General features: G+C 58.2%; 1 protein-coding gene across 1 annotated transcript in view; it reads right to left on the bottom strand.

Moving 5' to 3' along the window:
• The window catches only part of PRDM15 (PR/SET domain 15), a gene marked incomplete at both ends in the record, with an annotated part of 40845 nt that overhangs the window by 4731 nt on the left and 17628 nt on the right, over window positions 1-18486 (bottom strand). Inside the window, 10 exon segments of the mRNA XM_082839639.1 lie at window positions 2634-2809; window positions 3182-3265; window positions 4823-4954; window positions 7614-7733; window positions 7988-8067; window positions 8957-9120; window positions 9845-9979; window positions 10574-10705; window positions 13012-13109; window positions 15313-15480. Coding sequence (XP_082695765.1) covers window positions 2634-2809; window positions 3182-3265; window positions 4823-4954; window positions 7614-7733; window positions 7988-8067; window positions 8957-9120; window positions 9845-9979; window positions 10574-10705; window positions 13012-13109; window positions 15313-15480 — 1289 coding nt within the window.

Raw genomic sequence — 18486 nt, 5'->3', positions numbered from 1 at the left:
ACCATCACCTCCACCACCGTCACCGTCACCCCCACCTCCATCACTGTCACCACCACCATCACCTCCACCACCGTCACCGTCACCCCCACCTCCATCACTGTCACCACCACCATCACCTCCACCACCGTCACTGTCACCACCACCTCCATCATCAACGACGACATCATCAGCGTCCTAGTCACACGGTCTGGAAGCTCATGCCACGAAGAACAACCACGGAAGCATCTGCTGGCTTCGCTCTTATTCGGAAAGAAGACCACGCATGCCAAGTACTGTGTGTGTTTGAATTTTTTTGAATGTAACGTTCACTCAAAGCAGAGGGAAAGACCATACCTTGAAGTGATAAAATCGCATCAATTCTGAAAGGTCTCCAATGTGTGAAAGCAGTTTACGCTTAACACCTTAGCCGGCCTCCACGGGACCCCCGCCCCCGAGTCTGTGCCCAGCACTGCATGGCCCCCTGCCCCGCACCCCTGCACAGCCGGGCCCCAGGGTGGCACCCACACGGCAGCAGAGCCCTCCCTCGGCCTCACTCCATCTCTTCCTCTCTGTCTGACTTGTCTGCGTCCTACCCACCCCCCGTCTCCCACCCTAGACGGTCGGTCCAGGAGGACGGGGCGCACCCTGTCCGGCCGGTCACCAGCGCTCATCCCTGCAGGCACTTAACTGCATCTGTTTGAGCAACACAGAAGGAAATGACAGAGAAACATCAGAGGATCAACGGGGGAAGAGGCTGAAGGCTTCAGAGACAAAAGGGACTGAGAACAGAGCCCCGACAGGGGAGCCCTCCGTGAGCTGGAGTCCCCTCCGGAGCGCTGTGCCGCCGACATGGTGGGCGTGAGGAGGAGGTGGCCGCACAGAGGGGCTGGCTAGGAAGTGACCGTCAACCAGACGGAAGCGTCTGCCGAGCTGCTCCGCGCCCGCAAGGCCTCCTGCACCCAGCAACTTGCATCACACAACCCGTCTGCAAAAACTGCTGTGCGCGCTGTTAGCATGTGTAGCTACAAACACCCACACGTCACCAAGAAATCACTCCCACACGTCACAAGCCCCCGGGGGAGCCTGCAGCGCTGGCCCTGGGCCCCGAGACCTGCAGGGCGCTGTCTGCCGACACTGGGCAGCAGGTGGATGCTGACACTTCGGGCTGCTGCTCTCCCAACTTTGTTTTTCTAGGTGGAAACGCTAGCTGGCCACTAGGTGGAAAAGGCCAGGAGTGAGGACAGCGAAGCTGGTGGAGCCCCAGCTCCTCGGGGTCCCCAGAGCTCAGGGTCAAGGTGACGCAGAAAAAGACGCACTTGCCATCCAAACGAGGCAGAGGGTGCTTGTACAATTGCGAAAGTAACCCACGTTCACTAAATTACTTAAAACGGAGAACAAGCGAAGAAATAACCAAAACTTCAACGCCAGGAGAAGACCACCGTGTAATGTTTTCGTCCTTTCTCGTTTCGCCCGCCCCATTTATATTACATACGTGAGTATCCCATGAACACACACAACGTGAAGGACATAGTGTATACACACGCGGTACACGCACGGTGTGCACGGCTTTCTTACAGCAAACACTCCCGCTTTCACTCAGGGTTCTCTGCAAACACGTTACATTCAGGCACGTCACTAAACTACCACTAACTTAATCACATTCCTCTTGCAGGACGTGGAGGGGTCCAAGTAGTCATTTATATAAAACACTGGAGGGATGGTCACGCTACCCCCAGGAGGACACGCCACGGCCGGGCGCCCGGCTCACGCCCGCCGCACAGGCATTTTGAATCTAAGAACCTCCTCTAATTCAACGGAGGAAGGACAGCACCTCTACTGTTAAAGGCTTTCTCCTGTGTCTTAACCACAGGTGTTCGCTTTCATGAATCTCCGTGGACACACGGGGTTCTTTGTGTTCTACTCATGGAATGCATATTACCTTTAACGTTAACAGTTTCTATCTGTTAACGGTAGTAATATCTTACCACATTTTTTCCGTTTTCCCTTTGACCTACAGAAGTTCTAAATGTTATGCCGCTTAGTCAAATCGTTTGTTCGAGACTCCTCTCACCGCTTTTGCGCTTAGAAAGTTTCCACCCTTCAGTGATATAGCTATTTTCCCGTACTTTCTTCTAGCTTTGTTTTTCAGTTTACTTTTTTTTCAAAAGCATTAAATTCTTCAGTACGCTGGACCTGCCTTTAGAACCAGCCCACGGGTGAGCCAGGGTCTATCTGCCTCAATACAGCTTCTCCCCGTTGGTCCCCAGGGCCACCTTCTAATCAGCCCCTAACACCACACGGAGGCTCCCGTCCTGAATCTTTTTTAGTTGCCCAAAGGGAGGAAAGGGGGAGGGGTCAGGGTCGTACTCCCGTCTCGCTGTAATTCCAGCGAGAATGTAATTTATAACCTCAGCAAAAAACACGTTCCAGGCTCTTCTGTTCACTCACTCGTTCAGCGCCGTCGGCGCGCAGGCGGAGGGGAGTTGCCAGGCCCGGGCCCCGCCTGGAGGAACCACGGGCCTGCGCGGGGGCAGGGATGGTGAGCCAGCGCGGCGGGGTCTCTGGGCAGGAGCCGCCACCGGGCAGAGGGCAGAGGGGCCGGGCCTGCGCGGGGAGGGCGGGGGCGGCAGGCAGGGTCGCCCGCCCAGGCTCACCTCGGGGTGCTTGCGCCGCATGTGTCTGCTCATGGAAGCCCTGGTGGACACCTTGGTCCCGCACAGCTGGCAGCTCTGGGCCTCTACCTTGTCGTGGGTGAGCTGCACGTGCTTCTGCAGCATGTACTCGGTGACGTACTTCTTGTCGCACACGGAGCACGTCCACTGCTTGCCCACTTCCCACACGCACGGGGCAGAAGAGAAAGCACGGGTGGTGAGCGGGGTCAGCCTCTGCACGTGCGGCCAGGGTCGCCGGCCGGGTCACCCACCCGGTGGTCAGGCCGCGGGACAGGCAGCGCGGCCTCCTCCCCTCCTGGAGCCCAGTAGCTACTCCAATATCCGAAAATTCAAGTTTTGGACAATGTCCGAAAATTATGATGGGCTGACATGTTGGGGGCAAAAGGCCATCGTTAAGGCAGAACAGCACCAAAACATCTGAAAAGGCCTACCAACAGCATCACAGCCATGCCATCCCCACCGCGCACGCTCCGATGGCCTCAGCGGAGCCCGCGGCGGGCGGGCGGCTGGTCCCCAGGTGCCCTGCTTACCCGTGTGGATGAGCTTGTGCGTCTCCATCGTGTTTCTCTCGCTGAAAGTTTTTCCGCACAGTTCGCACATGAAATCTTTAATCCCTGCAGAAAAAGGCACACTTAATTTCACGTTTCACGAGTGTTTTAACTACACACAGAAGCTGTCTCGTCCTTGACACATTTCTGCATTTGCAGAAGCTGCACGGGAGGTAAATTACCAGGAGAGAGCAGACAGTAAGTGTTCATTCCCACACGTGACCGGCACACTGTGGCTTGAAAGCTACCCTATGGCTGGCACCCAGGCGAGCTCCTTCCGCAGAAGGGGTGACAAGGACAGTTTCAGCCCGAGGCCCTCAGACTGCCACAGTCTCAGCAGAATCCGATTCAATGAGCTTACTCTGCACAGCTCGCGACCAGGGAAGGCAGGGCCACGTTTATGACACGTTTAAGGCTTCCGCCCGCTTCACTCCTGTCCTGAGTGTTCAGATCAGTCACTCGGTCTGGGGTGACCACCTTGCCTGCCTGCAACCCGGCAAGGAAGCATCCAGGCATCGCACTGTTTCCCTCCCCAAACTGACAAGAAAGTGGTCCTTAGAACGCCTTTTAAATAAAGGTTCCCCCCAAATGGAAAACTAGGTAAGTGATTTTCAGGGTCCACTCATCTTGGACTTATCTTGGCCCTGTATTCGGCGAACCCCTCATATGCTCACTGTGGCTTTTGGAGGCCAGAGGCCACTACAGCCCAGCAGGTGCAGTGTTGTGAGACCCGAGAGGTGGTGCGGGACCCAGTCCCAGGGGAGAACGCTTCCCAGAAAAGGGGAAGTGAAACGGATGAGCTTCCCCGGGAAGAGAAGGGCAGCACACTTTTGTGAAAGCCCAGTGCCCTGGGGGCTGGCACTCCAGGGGGACCCAAAGCAGACCTGCGTGGTGGCCTGGACAGCCCTGGAGGCAGTGAGAGAGGTGGGCGCACAGGTGAGCTGGGCCAGGCAGTGGCAGGACTCAGGTGCGTTTTAGGGAGAACACGGAACCAACCAGAGGCTCCTACCAGAAACTTGAGACACAACTCCATCACCCAGGGATAACCGTCTCTCACTCCGCTGTCGATCTTAATCCTCTTATACACACACGTTCATCCACACACAAATGTTTTATAAGACAATGAACTCATTTGTTGTAGAGGCTGGTTTCTCTCCCACTGGACCACGAACGTCTGCGTAACTTAACATACGATTGCATCACTTGCAGGGGTGCACTGTCCCTCATGGTGAACACACCATAATTTAGCCACTGCCCTACTGATGGACACACCAGGCGACAGGATGACCGGCGTGTACACACGCCCCGGGCCCTCGTCTGATGGTTTCTCCCTCACACGCTCCTGCAGGGCGATGGCTGAGTGGATGGGAAGGCGTTGAGGACAGCTAGCCGGGCGGTAACCCGAGCTCCGTGAGAGCGCACAAGGATGGAGGGCGCTTGCAGGGACCGGGAGCTTCTGAGAAACCGGCCACCTAAGCAACCCACCTCCGAGAGCTCGGTCAGGAAGCCCGGGGCGTGCTGGGAGCTAAAGGCCGCGAGGGGCAGCGGCGGCGCTTCCCCGAGCTGCGCCTGCACCGCTGGCCTGGTCCCTCCGCGAGGGCGCCGCGGCCGAGGCTGACTCACCCGTGTGCCGCTTGTAGTGCTTGAGCATGTTGACCTTCTGCGCGAACTTGCGGTGGCACTCCCTGCACTCGTACTCCTTGATGCCCTTGTGCAGTTTCATGTGGTGGCGCAGCGCGTGCTTGGTCTTCATGCCTGCGGACGGAGCGCGGCGGCTCTTCAAGGGCCCCAGCCCTGCCACGGACCCCAGCGGCGCACGCGCCCCGCCCCCTCGCCCCGGCACACACAGGTCGGGGTGAGAGCAAAGAGGGACAGGGCGCGGGGGCTTGTCTCCGAGAGGGCCCCCTCCACCCGCGGTGAGGCGGGCCGTGTGTCCTCGGAGGCCACTTCCAGACAGCCCGTCTCGGCGGGCGCCCGCCCAGCCTGCACGGTCAGCGCTCCCAACAACAGAAGCTGCGGGTAGCCGTGCCAGTCTAACCACTGTGACCCAACTGACTCAGCTGGTAGGCGGCTCCAAGCCTCCTGAAGTCCAATGTTGATCTTGGTGATGTAAGTGTTAATTAAGATTAGATACTTAAAGGTCCAAACACAGACTTTCCATCTACCTTCAGGTTAACGTAACAAAGTCAACGCTGGCGGAAAGGAGCGAAATATGCTAAAACCTCCCTAACTCAGGCGCTGAAGAAGGAAAGACCCTGGTTTAGGGTTTGAATCACTGGTGGAGGGTCTTAGGCCAGGAGACCCACCAGGTGAGCAGTGCTGGACAGGAAGGGGGGCTGCAGGGTCTGTGGGCAAAGGGCGCCTGGGGGGCGGCCTTAGCATCTCATGGTGCGTGAAGTGTTTTGAACAAATCTTCCTGTGTACCCTCGGCTACTAGTGCTATACGTGGAAACCCACCAGGCATGGCACAGGGGTCTCTGCTGCCAGGTGATGGGACTCTCATTACTCCTACAGCCTCCCATTTGAATAGGACCCGGTCAGGCCCAGAATTTGGGGGGAAAATGTAAAATATTGATAATAATAAGGGCATTTCCTGCAATGTCACTTGGAATGATAAAAGACTGCACAGCAAAAACCCCTGAAGATATAAATGAAAGGGTCTGGTTGTAGGAATCCACAGGATGGAATCCTATCAAGGTTTTGAGAGGAAAATTAGGACAATATTTGCCTGATATGAAAAGGTCACCACGATATGGAAGTAAATAATATATATGGAAGTAAATAAAATATATGGAAGTAAACAAAAAGTAAGGGATGGAAAGAACAGGTAAGCACAAGCATCTGCTTGTATGTGCCAGTGATCATAATATGAAAGTAAAATGACCACTGATAGTTTAGGATTATGGAAAATAAATACGGTAACCCAAGTCTTAACACCTGCATTGTATTTAAAGTATTCAGAAGTCATGAAAGAAATCATGAAACTAAACATTAAATATACTTCAGATATAAAAATGTATATAACACAAGATGTGCCAGTGACCTCAGCGCCCACCCTGGGCGCCCCTCCCTGACCTGCCAGGGCTCACTGAACAGCACTCAGGTCTCAGGTGTGGTTGCCCTCGCCCAGCTGGGTGGACGGCCCACCACACCTGTCTACCTACAACCCTTCCCACCTCTAACTGGCTCTAGCTCTGTGGGAAAGGGGCTGGACTTGCTGCAGCAAAGACGGGGGCTGCAGCTGGAGCTCCAGCCAGCAGGGCCAGTGCTGACATGCGTGGAAACTTCTAGAAATGTCGGTGCACAACAATCAAATGCTGCTTTTGAAGGGTATAACTGAGGTCCGAGGTGGGAATAACTTTACTTTGCATAGCCATTTGTGTCAAAAAAAAATTTTTTTTGGTTAGGTGCCTGGGTTACTTTTTCAATAAAACAATCTACACGCTGCACACAGTTACTCTGGAGAACAGACAAGAAACTGTCACCTGTGCAGAGAGGGACTGGGGGCCAGGGCTGGGGGACTGTGCACTTTCTGCTTTTCTCTGCAGTTCTTTTAGCCTTCTGCGTGTAATCTTATTTTTTGAGTCTAACAGGGGTTTATCCAGTGAGTGGAATTACGGGGCATTTGTGTTTTCTTCGTACCTTCCTAAAAATCACATAAAGGAAGAAAGTAAAAACTTGATGGAATATTAAATTTTTTAAAAGACCCTCACAGCAAGGCAGATGAACTTGACCAGTCCCATATCTGAAGGAGGGCGGCACTGCCGCTACCCACCACACAGAACACTGGCGGCCACTGGAAAGCACCAAAGATCTGCTGCCCCAAGTCTTCCTGACAGTTCTGGTTTGTTTTCAAACAGAAATGAGTTAAAATTTTACCATGGACTGCGATTACCTTTTTTCCCCTCATTCTACTTACTGATGTGAGAGATTTTATTAATGACTTATTATCATTTCACTCATTTCACCTGACTCAAATAACGGTCACAGTCATCACTGTAACAGTACTCACTGTGCACAGCTGGTCCTAGTCAGTGGTTCCAGGCGGCAGTGAGGATTTTGCACCTACACTCAGGCCACATGAGGCCCCTCAGATTATTCTGTACTTCACAGAATTCTGTGTTGCACTGTTTCCCTACTTTTAAAACGATTTGCCTGTGCTTTGATTTCACCCCATCTCCCTGCCTTTGGACGGCTCTATTTTTCTCGCTGATCCCCTTCGGGTCTTAGCTTTCTTGAGTAAATGACTCGGGTCTGGGCAAGCCCCCCCACCCCCCCGCCGTGTGGCCTGGCCGCCCCTCCTGCCTGACGGCCAGGTCCCCCCCACCTCCGTGCGCCCGCTCTCGCCTTTGCCCCTCCCTCCCCCTCCCCCCACACTGAGCACACAGCCCGGGTCCCCCCCACCTGCCCTCACCTTTCCCACACTCTGCGCACAGGTACTCTCGGATGTTGTCATGCACGCGCATGTGCTCCTTCAGCATGTCCTTCCTGGCAAAGGACTTCCCACACTGCTCGCAGGCGTGGCTTTTCACACCTACAGACAAACAGGTCAGACTTTCACAGCAGGAGATCCGCACCCACGGTCACCGCGTGACAGCAGTGACGGGAGAAGTGCGGCCCCACGCCTGCAGTTGGAGCAGTGCCCGCTGAGCCCTCCTTCCCCGGTCTCCGCGGGGACCCAGAGGGGGGAGCGGTGGCAAAGACGGACAGAGAAGCGCAGGCAGGGAGGCAAGATGACCGCTGGGCAGGAAGCAGCCCGGGCCCCTGCGTCCTCCCAGGCACGGCTACCTGTGTGGATAAGTTTGTGCCGCTCCAAGTTTCCGATGCTGTTGAAGATACGCCCGCAGATCTCACATGGGTGGATGTACCTGAAACCAGGCACAGGCTCAGGACGCCCCGCACAGCCTCCCGGGGCCGTCAGCGGCCGAGTGCACCTGCCTGAGCGCCTCTATCGGCAGGTGGGGCATAACAGGTGCTGGGCGGGGGACAAGGGACCCAGACACTTCAGCCTCCATCTGGGCTGAATCGTCCCCCTCAAAATTCACACGTTGGTGTCCCGATTCCCAGCACGGCAGAATGCGACGGTGCTTGGAGATGGGGGTCGTCACAGAGGTGGCTAAGTTAAAATTGAGGTCCTCACGACAGGCCCGAATCCAGTATGACTGGTGCCCTTATAAACAGGGACACAGAGACACGCACTGAGGGAAGGCCACGAGGACACAGGGAGAAGATGGCATCCACACGCCAAGGAGAGAGCCTGGGCCAGATGCTCCCTCACGGTCACAAGAGGAAGCAGATCTGCTGCATCTAGAAGGTCCGGCCTTCAGCACTGAGACAATACATTGCTGCTGTTCGAGCGGCCCAGTCGGCAGCCCGAGCAGACTACTCGGCTCTAAGCAGGGCTGTTGCCTGACTTGCTTGGACACACAGCGCTGATTACGGGCTGTAGCCAGAAGTGGGACTGACATTCACGAAACCTAATTACTGCAGGGCAAAGGGGCTCTGGTCGTATGCAGGCAGGGCCTGCGACGTGGCCCACTGTGCCAGGGGTCTGGGAAGGCGTGCAACCTGGGAGGGGCCTGAGCACCCACGAAGAAGCGAGGCCAGTGCCTCCGCCAGGCCCGCCCAGGCCCCCGAAGGAGGGAGAACTTGCTCTGCGCTCCAGGCGGCTGATTAGGGCACCTGCCTCTTTGCAAGGAAGCCAGCCCTCCCTCCGCACCACCCTAGACCAGGGAGCCCCTGCCCGGGGGGCCTCACTTCTGCACGTTGGGGTCAGGCAGGTTCTCGCGGTGGATGACCATGTGGGCGTGGTAGGTGGCCTTCAGGGCGAAGCGCCGATGGCAGGTGCTGCAGCCGTAGCCCTTCTCCTTGTGCACCTCCATGATGTGCTTCAGGTACTCCTTCCCGCGGCCGAAGGTGAGCTGTGGACACGCACACTGCTCTCGTGCGCACGCAGCCCGGATCCCCGCGGCCAACGCTGCGCTGCCGCCACCCAGGCGCCCTGGACGCCGGAGAGAGCCCGCTTCCCAGCAGGAGAGGGGGGACTCCCGAAAGCAGGGCCAGCGGTGGGCAAAACCACGAAGCGGGGGGGGCACAGGCAGCAGACTCCGGTCCTCCTGGACCTGCCGGCAGGTCCCGCGCCCCCCCACCCCCAGCCAGCTTCCAGAACGCCCCTCCTCTCCGCCCACCTGACCCCATCTCTCCCCCAAGCCTGAAGGCCCTGACAGGTGCACGGTCAGGTGCTGTGCCGAGCCCACGGGCGCGAACGCCCAGGGAGAACGCAGGGACCTGCTCGGCCGTGGGGAACCACAGCTCCCAGAGCAGTGAAGCCGTACAGCAAAACTGCTGAAAACTCACCGCACCCCCAGCCTCTAAGCAAGGGTCCCTGCCGTGTGGGGGGCAGGCGGAGGACAGAGGAGCCCTGGCCTGCGCCCACCTTCGCGGACACGGATCCCCACCGGTCAGGCACACAGGCACGTGTGGACCACACTGATTCTGAGACAGTGGTCCCGATGGCGGTGAGACCCGTATCCAACATCCCTGAGATGCGACGAGACCTGGGGTGCCTTCCGGGACATCTGTGAGGTGCCCCCCCAGTGCCAGAGCCCTGCAGCCCCAGGGCCGGAAGGCTGCAGGTCCAGTTACCTGACACCTTTTGCAGCTGTACTTGTGAGGCTCCGAGTCTGCGCTCTCGTCGGAAGTACCATCGTTTTCTTCCGAGGAGATCCCGATCTTGCCGATGAACTCCTCCCTCTGCTGGTCATCCATCAGCGCGATGTCCTGGCAAACAGTCACCGCGTCCAATTTCTGACACGCTTGGCGCGAGCTTTAACCGGGGATTTGTAGGCCGGATGCAGAAACCGTGCCCTCGGGTCACCTGGGACACCCCACCCCCTGACGGTGGGGCCATCAGGCTTTGCTCACGTCCAGGCGACTGTGAACGCCAGGGCTGGAGCTGCTGGGAACAGTCACCGAGCTGGGACGCGTCTGGAGGGCGTGCTCTGCGTCCTCACGTGGGCCTCGTCACCACCGACCCCTCCCTCCTTTTCCCTGGATCGGCACTTCTTCCCCCGCCCAACCCTGCAGCCATGACCCTGAATCCTCACTCCTCTCCCCACCACACCCACAAGCTCCCGTCTCACGTTCCTCAAAGGCAGGGAGGGAAGCAAATGCTCCCCGTCCCCTCGACCCTCATTCTTCTCCCGGGAGGTGCCTAGCATGGAGGGGTTTTAACACGAGCCCTGCAGGTGGGCTTCAGGAGACACGGCAAGAAGACTCCAGAGAGCTCACCGGAAGAGCGGCAAGGCGGCCACGCTGACCACGAGGGCCAGCCCCGCCCCCCCGTGCAGCCCGGGAAGGGGGACGCTAGCCCACCTTGAAGTGGACGTGGATGTGATCCCGGAGCACGTCCACGCGGAAGAACCTGCGCCCGCAGATCTCACAGGTGTACTTCTTGTCGCCGTGCGTCAGCAGGTGTTTGTTCATGTTGCTCCTGCAGGAGAACACCTGTGGGGAGGAGAGCCGGCTCGGAGAAGCCTGGGACCGTGCGCGCCCGGCCCACGGGGAGGCCGTAACCGGGCACAAAAACGCAGCTTCCCCCCAGGGTTTGAGCTGCAGCAACTCCTCAGTGTTGGAATCACAAATAAGCACGTGGTGCTAGAATCCTGACCGCTTGACCGTTTAAATTGGTGCTTACGTTATAGTACAGAATTAACCGTTGCTAGTCTTCACCATAAACGGTATTCTGCTCAATTTCATTCAGCTCACTTAAATATTTCACTAGGATGGGGCCTACCAAGAAGGCTATCACAGAAACAGCTGCAGTTTTCCGAAAGCGGATGTCAAGAGTTATGTCCTCAGTGGGTGTTCCGTATTTCATGCACAATTCACACCGCCTCCCCCAGTTTCTCAGCGCTTCCTGTCTAAAGTGATGAGTGTGGAGACTCGGTCATTCACCTAGTACTCATCCACTGGGTGTCCCCTCTGCTGCCCACAGGCCAGGTGCAGCTGTGCGTCCACCAGCAGAGCTCTGGACAAAAACCAGCAGCAGAGATGGCCCCCAGGGCCCGCGCTGATCTGAGAGAACGGCCTTCGCCCCAGTGGCCGAGTGACCTGGAGAGCAGGCCTCCTTAGAGCTCACCCCGACCACGCATGGTCTCAGGAAGAGAACACGCCATGAACGAAAGGGACACGGTTCACGGGGAACAGAGGCTAATGCCTTCACGGACACTGCTTTTCAAGATCTGCAGGTGACTTGCGGCCAACAGCCCTGAGACCACAGCCCAGGGAGGCTGGGCGGGAAAAGGAGTCAGCAGGGCAGGAAGATGGGCCTCCAGGGAGGGATGGAGGTTGCAGGTGTCCCACGGCACCTGTGTTCTCCAGGCAGACGGGGCTGGAGACGGGATACTTGGAAGCAATGAAGAATTCAGTTCTAGAGACATTCAGGCTCTGGTCATCTGCTCTCTTGCTGTGGAGGAAGGAGCTCAGCCTTGTCTCCCATCGGCCACGATTTTCCACTAGTGCCACCCCGGCACGAACACTCCATCTCCAGCACCCTGAGCCATGTGCCACTGAGAGACCTTTCGCCTCCTGCCTGGCCCCTCTGTGAGTGTTCAGTGAACATTTCACAGAATAAAAGGTGTCTGAACGTCAGTCACACGGCTGGCTGGTTTCATGTACACCATCTCCCAGGGACATAGAAGGGACATGGTGCCACCACTCCTCAGAGCCGGTGGTCAGTGGGCAGAATGAGCGGGACACGTGAACACGGGGCAGCCTCCACCCACCCCTGCCCGGGAGCAGCCCGGCCTGGCCACCCGGGCTCAGGCGTGTGTTCCGTTACCCCAGCTCCACTCCCCCATCCAGCCCCCAAACCCACACTAAGTCAGAGCCCCAGCGTGGAGCCCACAGGCCACGCTACCCTGCGGACCTGTTGCTTTGTGGTTTGAAAAAATTCAGGAAATTTCCCATAAAAACACGGGTTTCCGTGTTCTCTTGAAAAGGTCAAAAGACCTGGCAATGCTGCCACGTGCCAGCTGGCTGGGCCGAGTCACAGCTGGCCATCCACCGGGCCTTCACTTCCGGTGGCTGCTGTCACTCCAGGACCACGTGGCTCACGTGGGCTGCGCGTGGCTGAGAACCTGGGAGAGCCGAGTCACGGGAGGTGAGCCTAAGGGAACGAGCAACCGCCCCTCCAGCCGAAACCAGGCGTCTGTGCGCCAAGACCACCTCCATCTCACGTGGTGAGCTGACGTGGCCTGGACGGCAGCGCCCGGACAGGGTTCCCTGTGCAGGGCTGACGCGGCCCGGGGCTGCTCGGATGGGGAGTGTACTCTGGACATTTAGGGCCTGCTGGGGAGTCAACGCCCTCTGACGGCCAGCCCGACGCCCCGGGCAGATCTGCTCGCTCGGGGCACCGGCATCCGTGGACTGGGCACAGAGCACACGGCTGTGGCTCCATCAGTCTCTCACCGGGAAATGCTGCAGGGGGGACCAGTGCTGACCAGGAAAATAAACCCGGACATCCGTCTCCGCCAGAGGCATGTGGCTCGGGGTGCTGGAGGTGGAGTGTTCGTGCCGGGGTGGCACTAGTGGAAAATCGTGGCCGAAGGGAGACAAGGCTGAGCTCCTTCCTCCACAGCAAGAGAGCAGATGACCAGAGCACCAAGTGAGGGGATGCCGCGGCTCGGGACACCAAGTACCCACTCGATCTTAACCTTCCCCCGCCCCCGCCACACGCAGTGCGTAGGGCTCTGAGCCTTCCCATAAGAAAAGGCGAGCTGTGTCCGGGCCCCGGCCCCAGCCTGCGTTACCTTGCCGCACACCGGGCACCCCGAAGGCTCCTTCCTGTAGCGCACCAGGTTCTCGGCACCGCCGGCCTCCGCGTCTTCCCTCTTCACTCGCCGCACTCCTGAAACGCCCCGCCCCCCGGCCGAGAGCGTCAGTACACAGGAGACCTTCCCGCATCAGCCAGGGTCACCTCCAGCTGATGGAGGACAGGGCTGCCCACGGGTGGGACAAAGGAGCGAGCGGGGTCACTCGTCCATGACGCACCGGCGCTCCGACATGCGACCCGGGAGGGAGGGCAGGCGGCCCGCACCACCGACTCCGGAACCCGGGCCGCACCTGAAACTTGGAAATCCAAGGGCAGCAAGTGTCTTGAGCTTTCCACGCAGAGGAGTCAGAATGAGCTACTGGTAAGGGAGGTATCTGTGCTCAATCTGAAGCTCAAGGGAAAGGTGGGGTTCTCAGAGGCATCTGTACGTAGGAGGGCATTTTTATTAAAAAGATACTAATATTCATCCTTCAAATTAAATCAGCCCAATAAGGATCAAGGCAAAAAGTCAGAAAATAATAAATTTCTATGGTTTTAAGGCAAAAGTGATCATAATTGGGATCGAAACAGACTTAGAAGTTCTCAGGAAACAGGGAATCTCTGAATAAAAGAAAGAGAGTTCCTTCTCACGGTCTCTCTCTACACCACTGACCCGTCCTTCTGGGACATTCCTGCACAGCTGGGCTCAAGAACGGCCAGCTCGCTGGCCTGGAGACAAGTACGTGACTCCCCAAAAAGCCCCCAGCGGCGTAAAGCACACAGGTCTGTACTGGGCGTGGATTACGCTTCAGGATAGAGGGAAAAACCATGGAACGGCCACACAGCATTCGCTCATTCCCGAGGAAAATGATCTGAGTGCGTCAGCTGTAAAATGCTGTAAGATACAGTTGTAAAATGCAGCCCACGTATCTGTCGATCAGGAAACACCTGACTTCCGGCAGTAATGGCGGCACTTACGGGCCCGCCTGGGGCTTTATCACAGCGTCCAGTTCAACCAGCCCAGCAGGTCGGCACGGCCCGCCTGGGGCTTTATCACAGGGTCCAGTTCAACCAGCCCAGCAGGTCGGCACAATGGCCATACCCACAACACAGGTGAGGACACTGAGCCCCAGCAGCATGACCAAGGCCACCCGGTCACTAGGTGGACACCAGGCGCTAAGTGCAGCACCGGATCACAGATGGAAGGGGGTGGAGCTTATGAACCCACGTGAAGAAGGGCCAGGTAAAAAGGCAGAGTGCAAAGGTGGCGCAGGACGTGACCTGACTCCAGGCTTGTTTTAAAAGCCATGAAGACACGTGTGCGTGCACAGCTGCAGGCAATGGTCAGACTTCGCGTGCAACTTCGCTTTCGGGCCTTCCCCCCCGACAAGCGTGTGCTTCGTTTACAATTCTTTGTAAAACGGTTTTTTTTTCAAACTTTTATAACAAGGTGCTCTGGTCAGTGAGTGCTTCTTACAGAGGCTGGTCAGCAAGAGGGCAGTGGGTTTTAGGGTAAAAAACTAAAATGTCAAGATCACTAAAACTAAAATGCTATTTTGAAAGAGGGTCTGTCTGAGCAGAGGGTCTTTGAGAAAGCCTCCCAGGTAGGGTAGGTGCTCAGGACACACCTGTGGCCCAAGGTCCCGGTCTCTCTCTTCTCTCGGGGCCCCTGCCTTCCCCTGCACAGCTCAGGGTCTGCCCTGTGGGGTCGCCCGCAACCCCACCTCATCCCTCACTGTGCTGCCTCCCACCTTCCCCCCCATCAGCGACCCCACTGAAGTCCATCTTTCTCCTGCGCTGGCCTCTCGTAAACCCACCACACGACAGGCAGCCCCCAGGCACCCCAAGCCCACCGCAAATGGCGAGGGTCATCGGGGGTCCCTGGGGAAACAGAGGGACAAGGGCAGAACCACTCACAGCCCCAAACAGCCTCCGCCTGAAACGTTCCGTCCCACGCACACGGCTGAGAGTGCACCACACCCCATGTGACATTTCATACACTGCTTTCCTCCTACTTTCGTATGGAAAGCATTTTCTCACAATATTAAGCTCTCTGAAAACAAAAGGATTTTGGTGACTGATAAAATTCAGTCCTACAAAGAGTCTGGTTTTCCTAACTTTCCCCGCTGCGGAGCGTTTGGGGCGTTTCCAACCGTTCCCACTCGCACGTGATGCTCTAATCCCCCATCAGGACCTCTGGATGCCTGAGCCAATTCCCGTCAGGTGGTGCCCTGCCAACAGGCACCCACAGAGACGGGGCCAGCGTGAGCCCCGCCCCCTCCCCGGCAGGCGCATTCACCTTCCAGGTGCCTCCTCTGGTGGTCCAGCATGACGTCCTTGCGGTAGAACATTTTGTTGCAGACTTCACAGGCAAACTTCTTGTCCCCGTGCTTCTTCTTGTGCTTGGAAAGGTTGCTGTTGGTGGAGAAGAATCTGAAACACATCTCACATTGGAACGTCTTATCATCTGTCGAGGAAGCAGGGAAACACACAGCAACTTTTAGGTACATGACACCGACTACAGGCTCAACATCACGGCCGTGGGACCGGCAACAGGCACAGGAGGAGGGCGGGGCCAGGAAACAGCACCACCTGAGCCGACGAAGCCCCCCGGCCAAGCCAGGCCTGAGCAGCGTGCAGAGCAAACAGGTAGCTCACCTCCTTCCTCCCTGGCGCCACAAGTCTCCCACAGCATCTGGGGACTCGTGGCAAGGAAAGCGGCTGGACCACAGCTGTCCTTGGCCCTCACCCCCTCAGCCAACCTGACCGCGGCGCCGGCCCCTGCTTCCCGCAGCGTCACATGAGCGGCCTCCTGCCCCGCCCCACCGCTCCTCCGAAGTCCGCCCATCACCTGCCCCTCCCCTCCCACGTGCCCTCCACAGGCTCCTCCCCCATCGCACAAAGACATCCCCAATGTCTCCCACCTGTAAACAAAACCGTCGGGTCCCTAGGTCCCCTTTGGGAGACGTGCACCCACCCCCAGCAAACACCCCCTCCCCACATTGAAGCCTTCAGAGATACCCACAACCCGGTGTCCCTCCCCAAAGGTGGCCAGACTGCCCCACCAGGGCCTCGGACAGGCCCCACCCTGCTCTCTCCCTCCAGGTGCCCAAGGCAGACCCTGGGGTGTCCTGTCCCCTCCCCCCAGGCCCGGGGGGTCTGCCCCCCATGAGCACAAGCACAGGGGCCATCAGGGCATCTGCCCCGCCCTGGCACCTCTCCAGCTGTCTGCCTTGGCCCCAGCCACCCGGCCTCCGCCCCTGGATTAGGGGGTCTCGGGGCCTTGGTTAGCGCTCTCCACTCAGACTTGTCCTCTGCCCTCAACCCCGCCACGCCCACCCTGCTCCTGCCAGGACACGTTAACTGCCCACGGGTCCGTCACCTACGCCAGCCCCGAAAGTCAGCCCTCACTGCCCACGGCCGTCCTGCAGCACCGGGAACACCGTCCCGTGTCACCTGAGCGGGTGGGCATGACAGCGTGCGTCCCCCTCCAGAGCGAGGGCTTGAGGTCACACCGTGTCGCCCTCATTTCTGGGCCTTTGGCTAAAGCCCACGTGCCATTTCCCACAGTCAGCAAGTGTTTGCTGAATGCGCCAATCCCGGAGGCCGGAGCCAAGTTTCGTTTTCTACAGTGACTGATCGCGGTCCTCACTCTGCTGCACAGCGGACTCCCATGTCCGGGAATCGCAGCCTGGGCGCTGCTGACACTCTGGCCGGATCGCTGCGGGAGGCTGTCCTGTGCCCTGTACGTTGGGCAGCATCCCCCAGGCAGCTGTTCCAACCAAACCGGCTCCAGACTCTGCCCAGCGTCCCCGGGGACTCAGGCCTCAGCAGTTTAACTTCTGCCAGGTGGACCCCGATATGCAGCCTCAGGTGGAGGCCGCGGGGTATCCACACTCCCCTGTACACGCGTTTGTGTGTGTGCGGTACCTGTGCTTTTCATGCAAACATTTCCATGCTGATTTTAGTGGTTACATAATTTTCCACCCAGTTCATACATCGTAATTTACTCCATCTTTTTTTTTTTTTTTTTTTGGTACGCGGGCCTCTCACTGTTGTGACCTCTCCCGTTGCGGAGCACAGGCTCCAGACGCGCAGGCTCAGCGGCCACGGCTCACGGGCCCAGGCGCTCCGCGGCATGTGGGATCTTCCCAGACCGGGGCACGAACCCGCGTCCCCTGCATCGGCAGGCGGACTCTCAACCACTGCGCCACCAGGGGAGCCCTACTTCATCATTTCTGATATTGTAGGTAATGTAATGATGCTCTTCCTACTAGATGTCCTCGGCACGGATCCTTAGGAATGAGACCACCAGAGACGAGGGCGTTTGCCATCCTGCTCTGCTCATCAGAGATGAAGGGCCGCGCCTTACAGGGCCGTTCCAGGGGATCACTGGAGACCCCGCCCACTCTGGGCCTGCTAAACCACACAGGTAAGCCTCCCTCCTGGGCAGGTGGCCCACACGCCCAGGAACCCGACAGCCGTGGAAGGTGCAGCGCGGCCCTTGGACTTCCGCTTCTTCTCTCTAACGGGTCGAGTCCCTCCCAGCGTAGGGAGAGGACCCACCTCTAACCATCCCCAACAGCTCCGGTGTGGCCTTCGCCGGGTGACAGCAGAGCTGGAGCAGCTGTCTGGGCCAGGCTGTCACCACGGTGGCTTTTCCTGCCATGGCGTCCACATGTCACCAGTTCAGGAATCCAGGCAGGTGCTCCACGACAACTTTCTCGCCCCTCCCCCCGCCCCTCCCCCCCATAATCCCTGCTGCCCTCGAGGCCTACACTCACGTTTTAACAAAATGCAGTAACTGAGAACAAACACCTGTTATGTGGTGGGTGGTCAGGCCTCTCAGCATGGCTGTGCCCCGCTCTCTGTCTGCCCCCTGCCCAGCCAGTGCCCGCCTCACCTCTACACGCTCCCCTGTACTGCTGCCCCCTGCCCCAGCTGGTGACTGTCTAATCCTCAGGCCTGAAGGCTCTGCCTTTCTGCTACTTTATTAAAGGGAGACACCTGCCCTGCTGGTGGTCCTTGACCTGAGGGGATGGGAGGGGTGTGCCCCAGCCGCTGGTTTCCCTGGTAACTGATGAGCCAACCTGATGTCAGCTGCCCCTATAAGCGGCAGCCTCCTTCTCCCCTGAGGGGGGAAGTTCTCTGCCTGCCCTCTGCACGTGGTGGCGGGGTGCGGCTTCAGGACCTTTGTTTCGGACGTGTAAGGTTCCCCCGTCCAATAAACCATTGATGTCTCTGTCGCTGTCTCTGGGCTCTTTCTTTGGTCTCGAGGTTGGGCAGCTCCAACGCTTGCAGGCCTGGGGGTGCAGCCCAACACGTGGGCTCCGGTGAAGGAGGGGGCACAGGGTCACCCGGAGGCGGGACAGGGGATTTCCGGGGAGACCCTGTCTTGCCTGAGGGCCTGGACATGAGCCTCTGCTCTCCTCCAGCTCCCTCAGGAAGGTCGAGGGCAGACGAGGGCCACCTC

Source organism: Leucopleurus acutus, assembly GCF_964270905.1.
Source record: "Leucopleurus acutus genome assembly, chromosome: 5".
Classification (NCBI taxonomy): Eukaryota; Metazoa; Chordata; class Mammalia; order Artiodactyla; family Delphinidae; genus Leucopleurus; species Leucopleurus acutus.
This window is presented reverse-complemented; position numbering and strand designations above follow the sequence as displayed.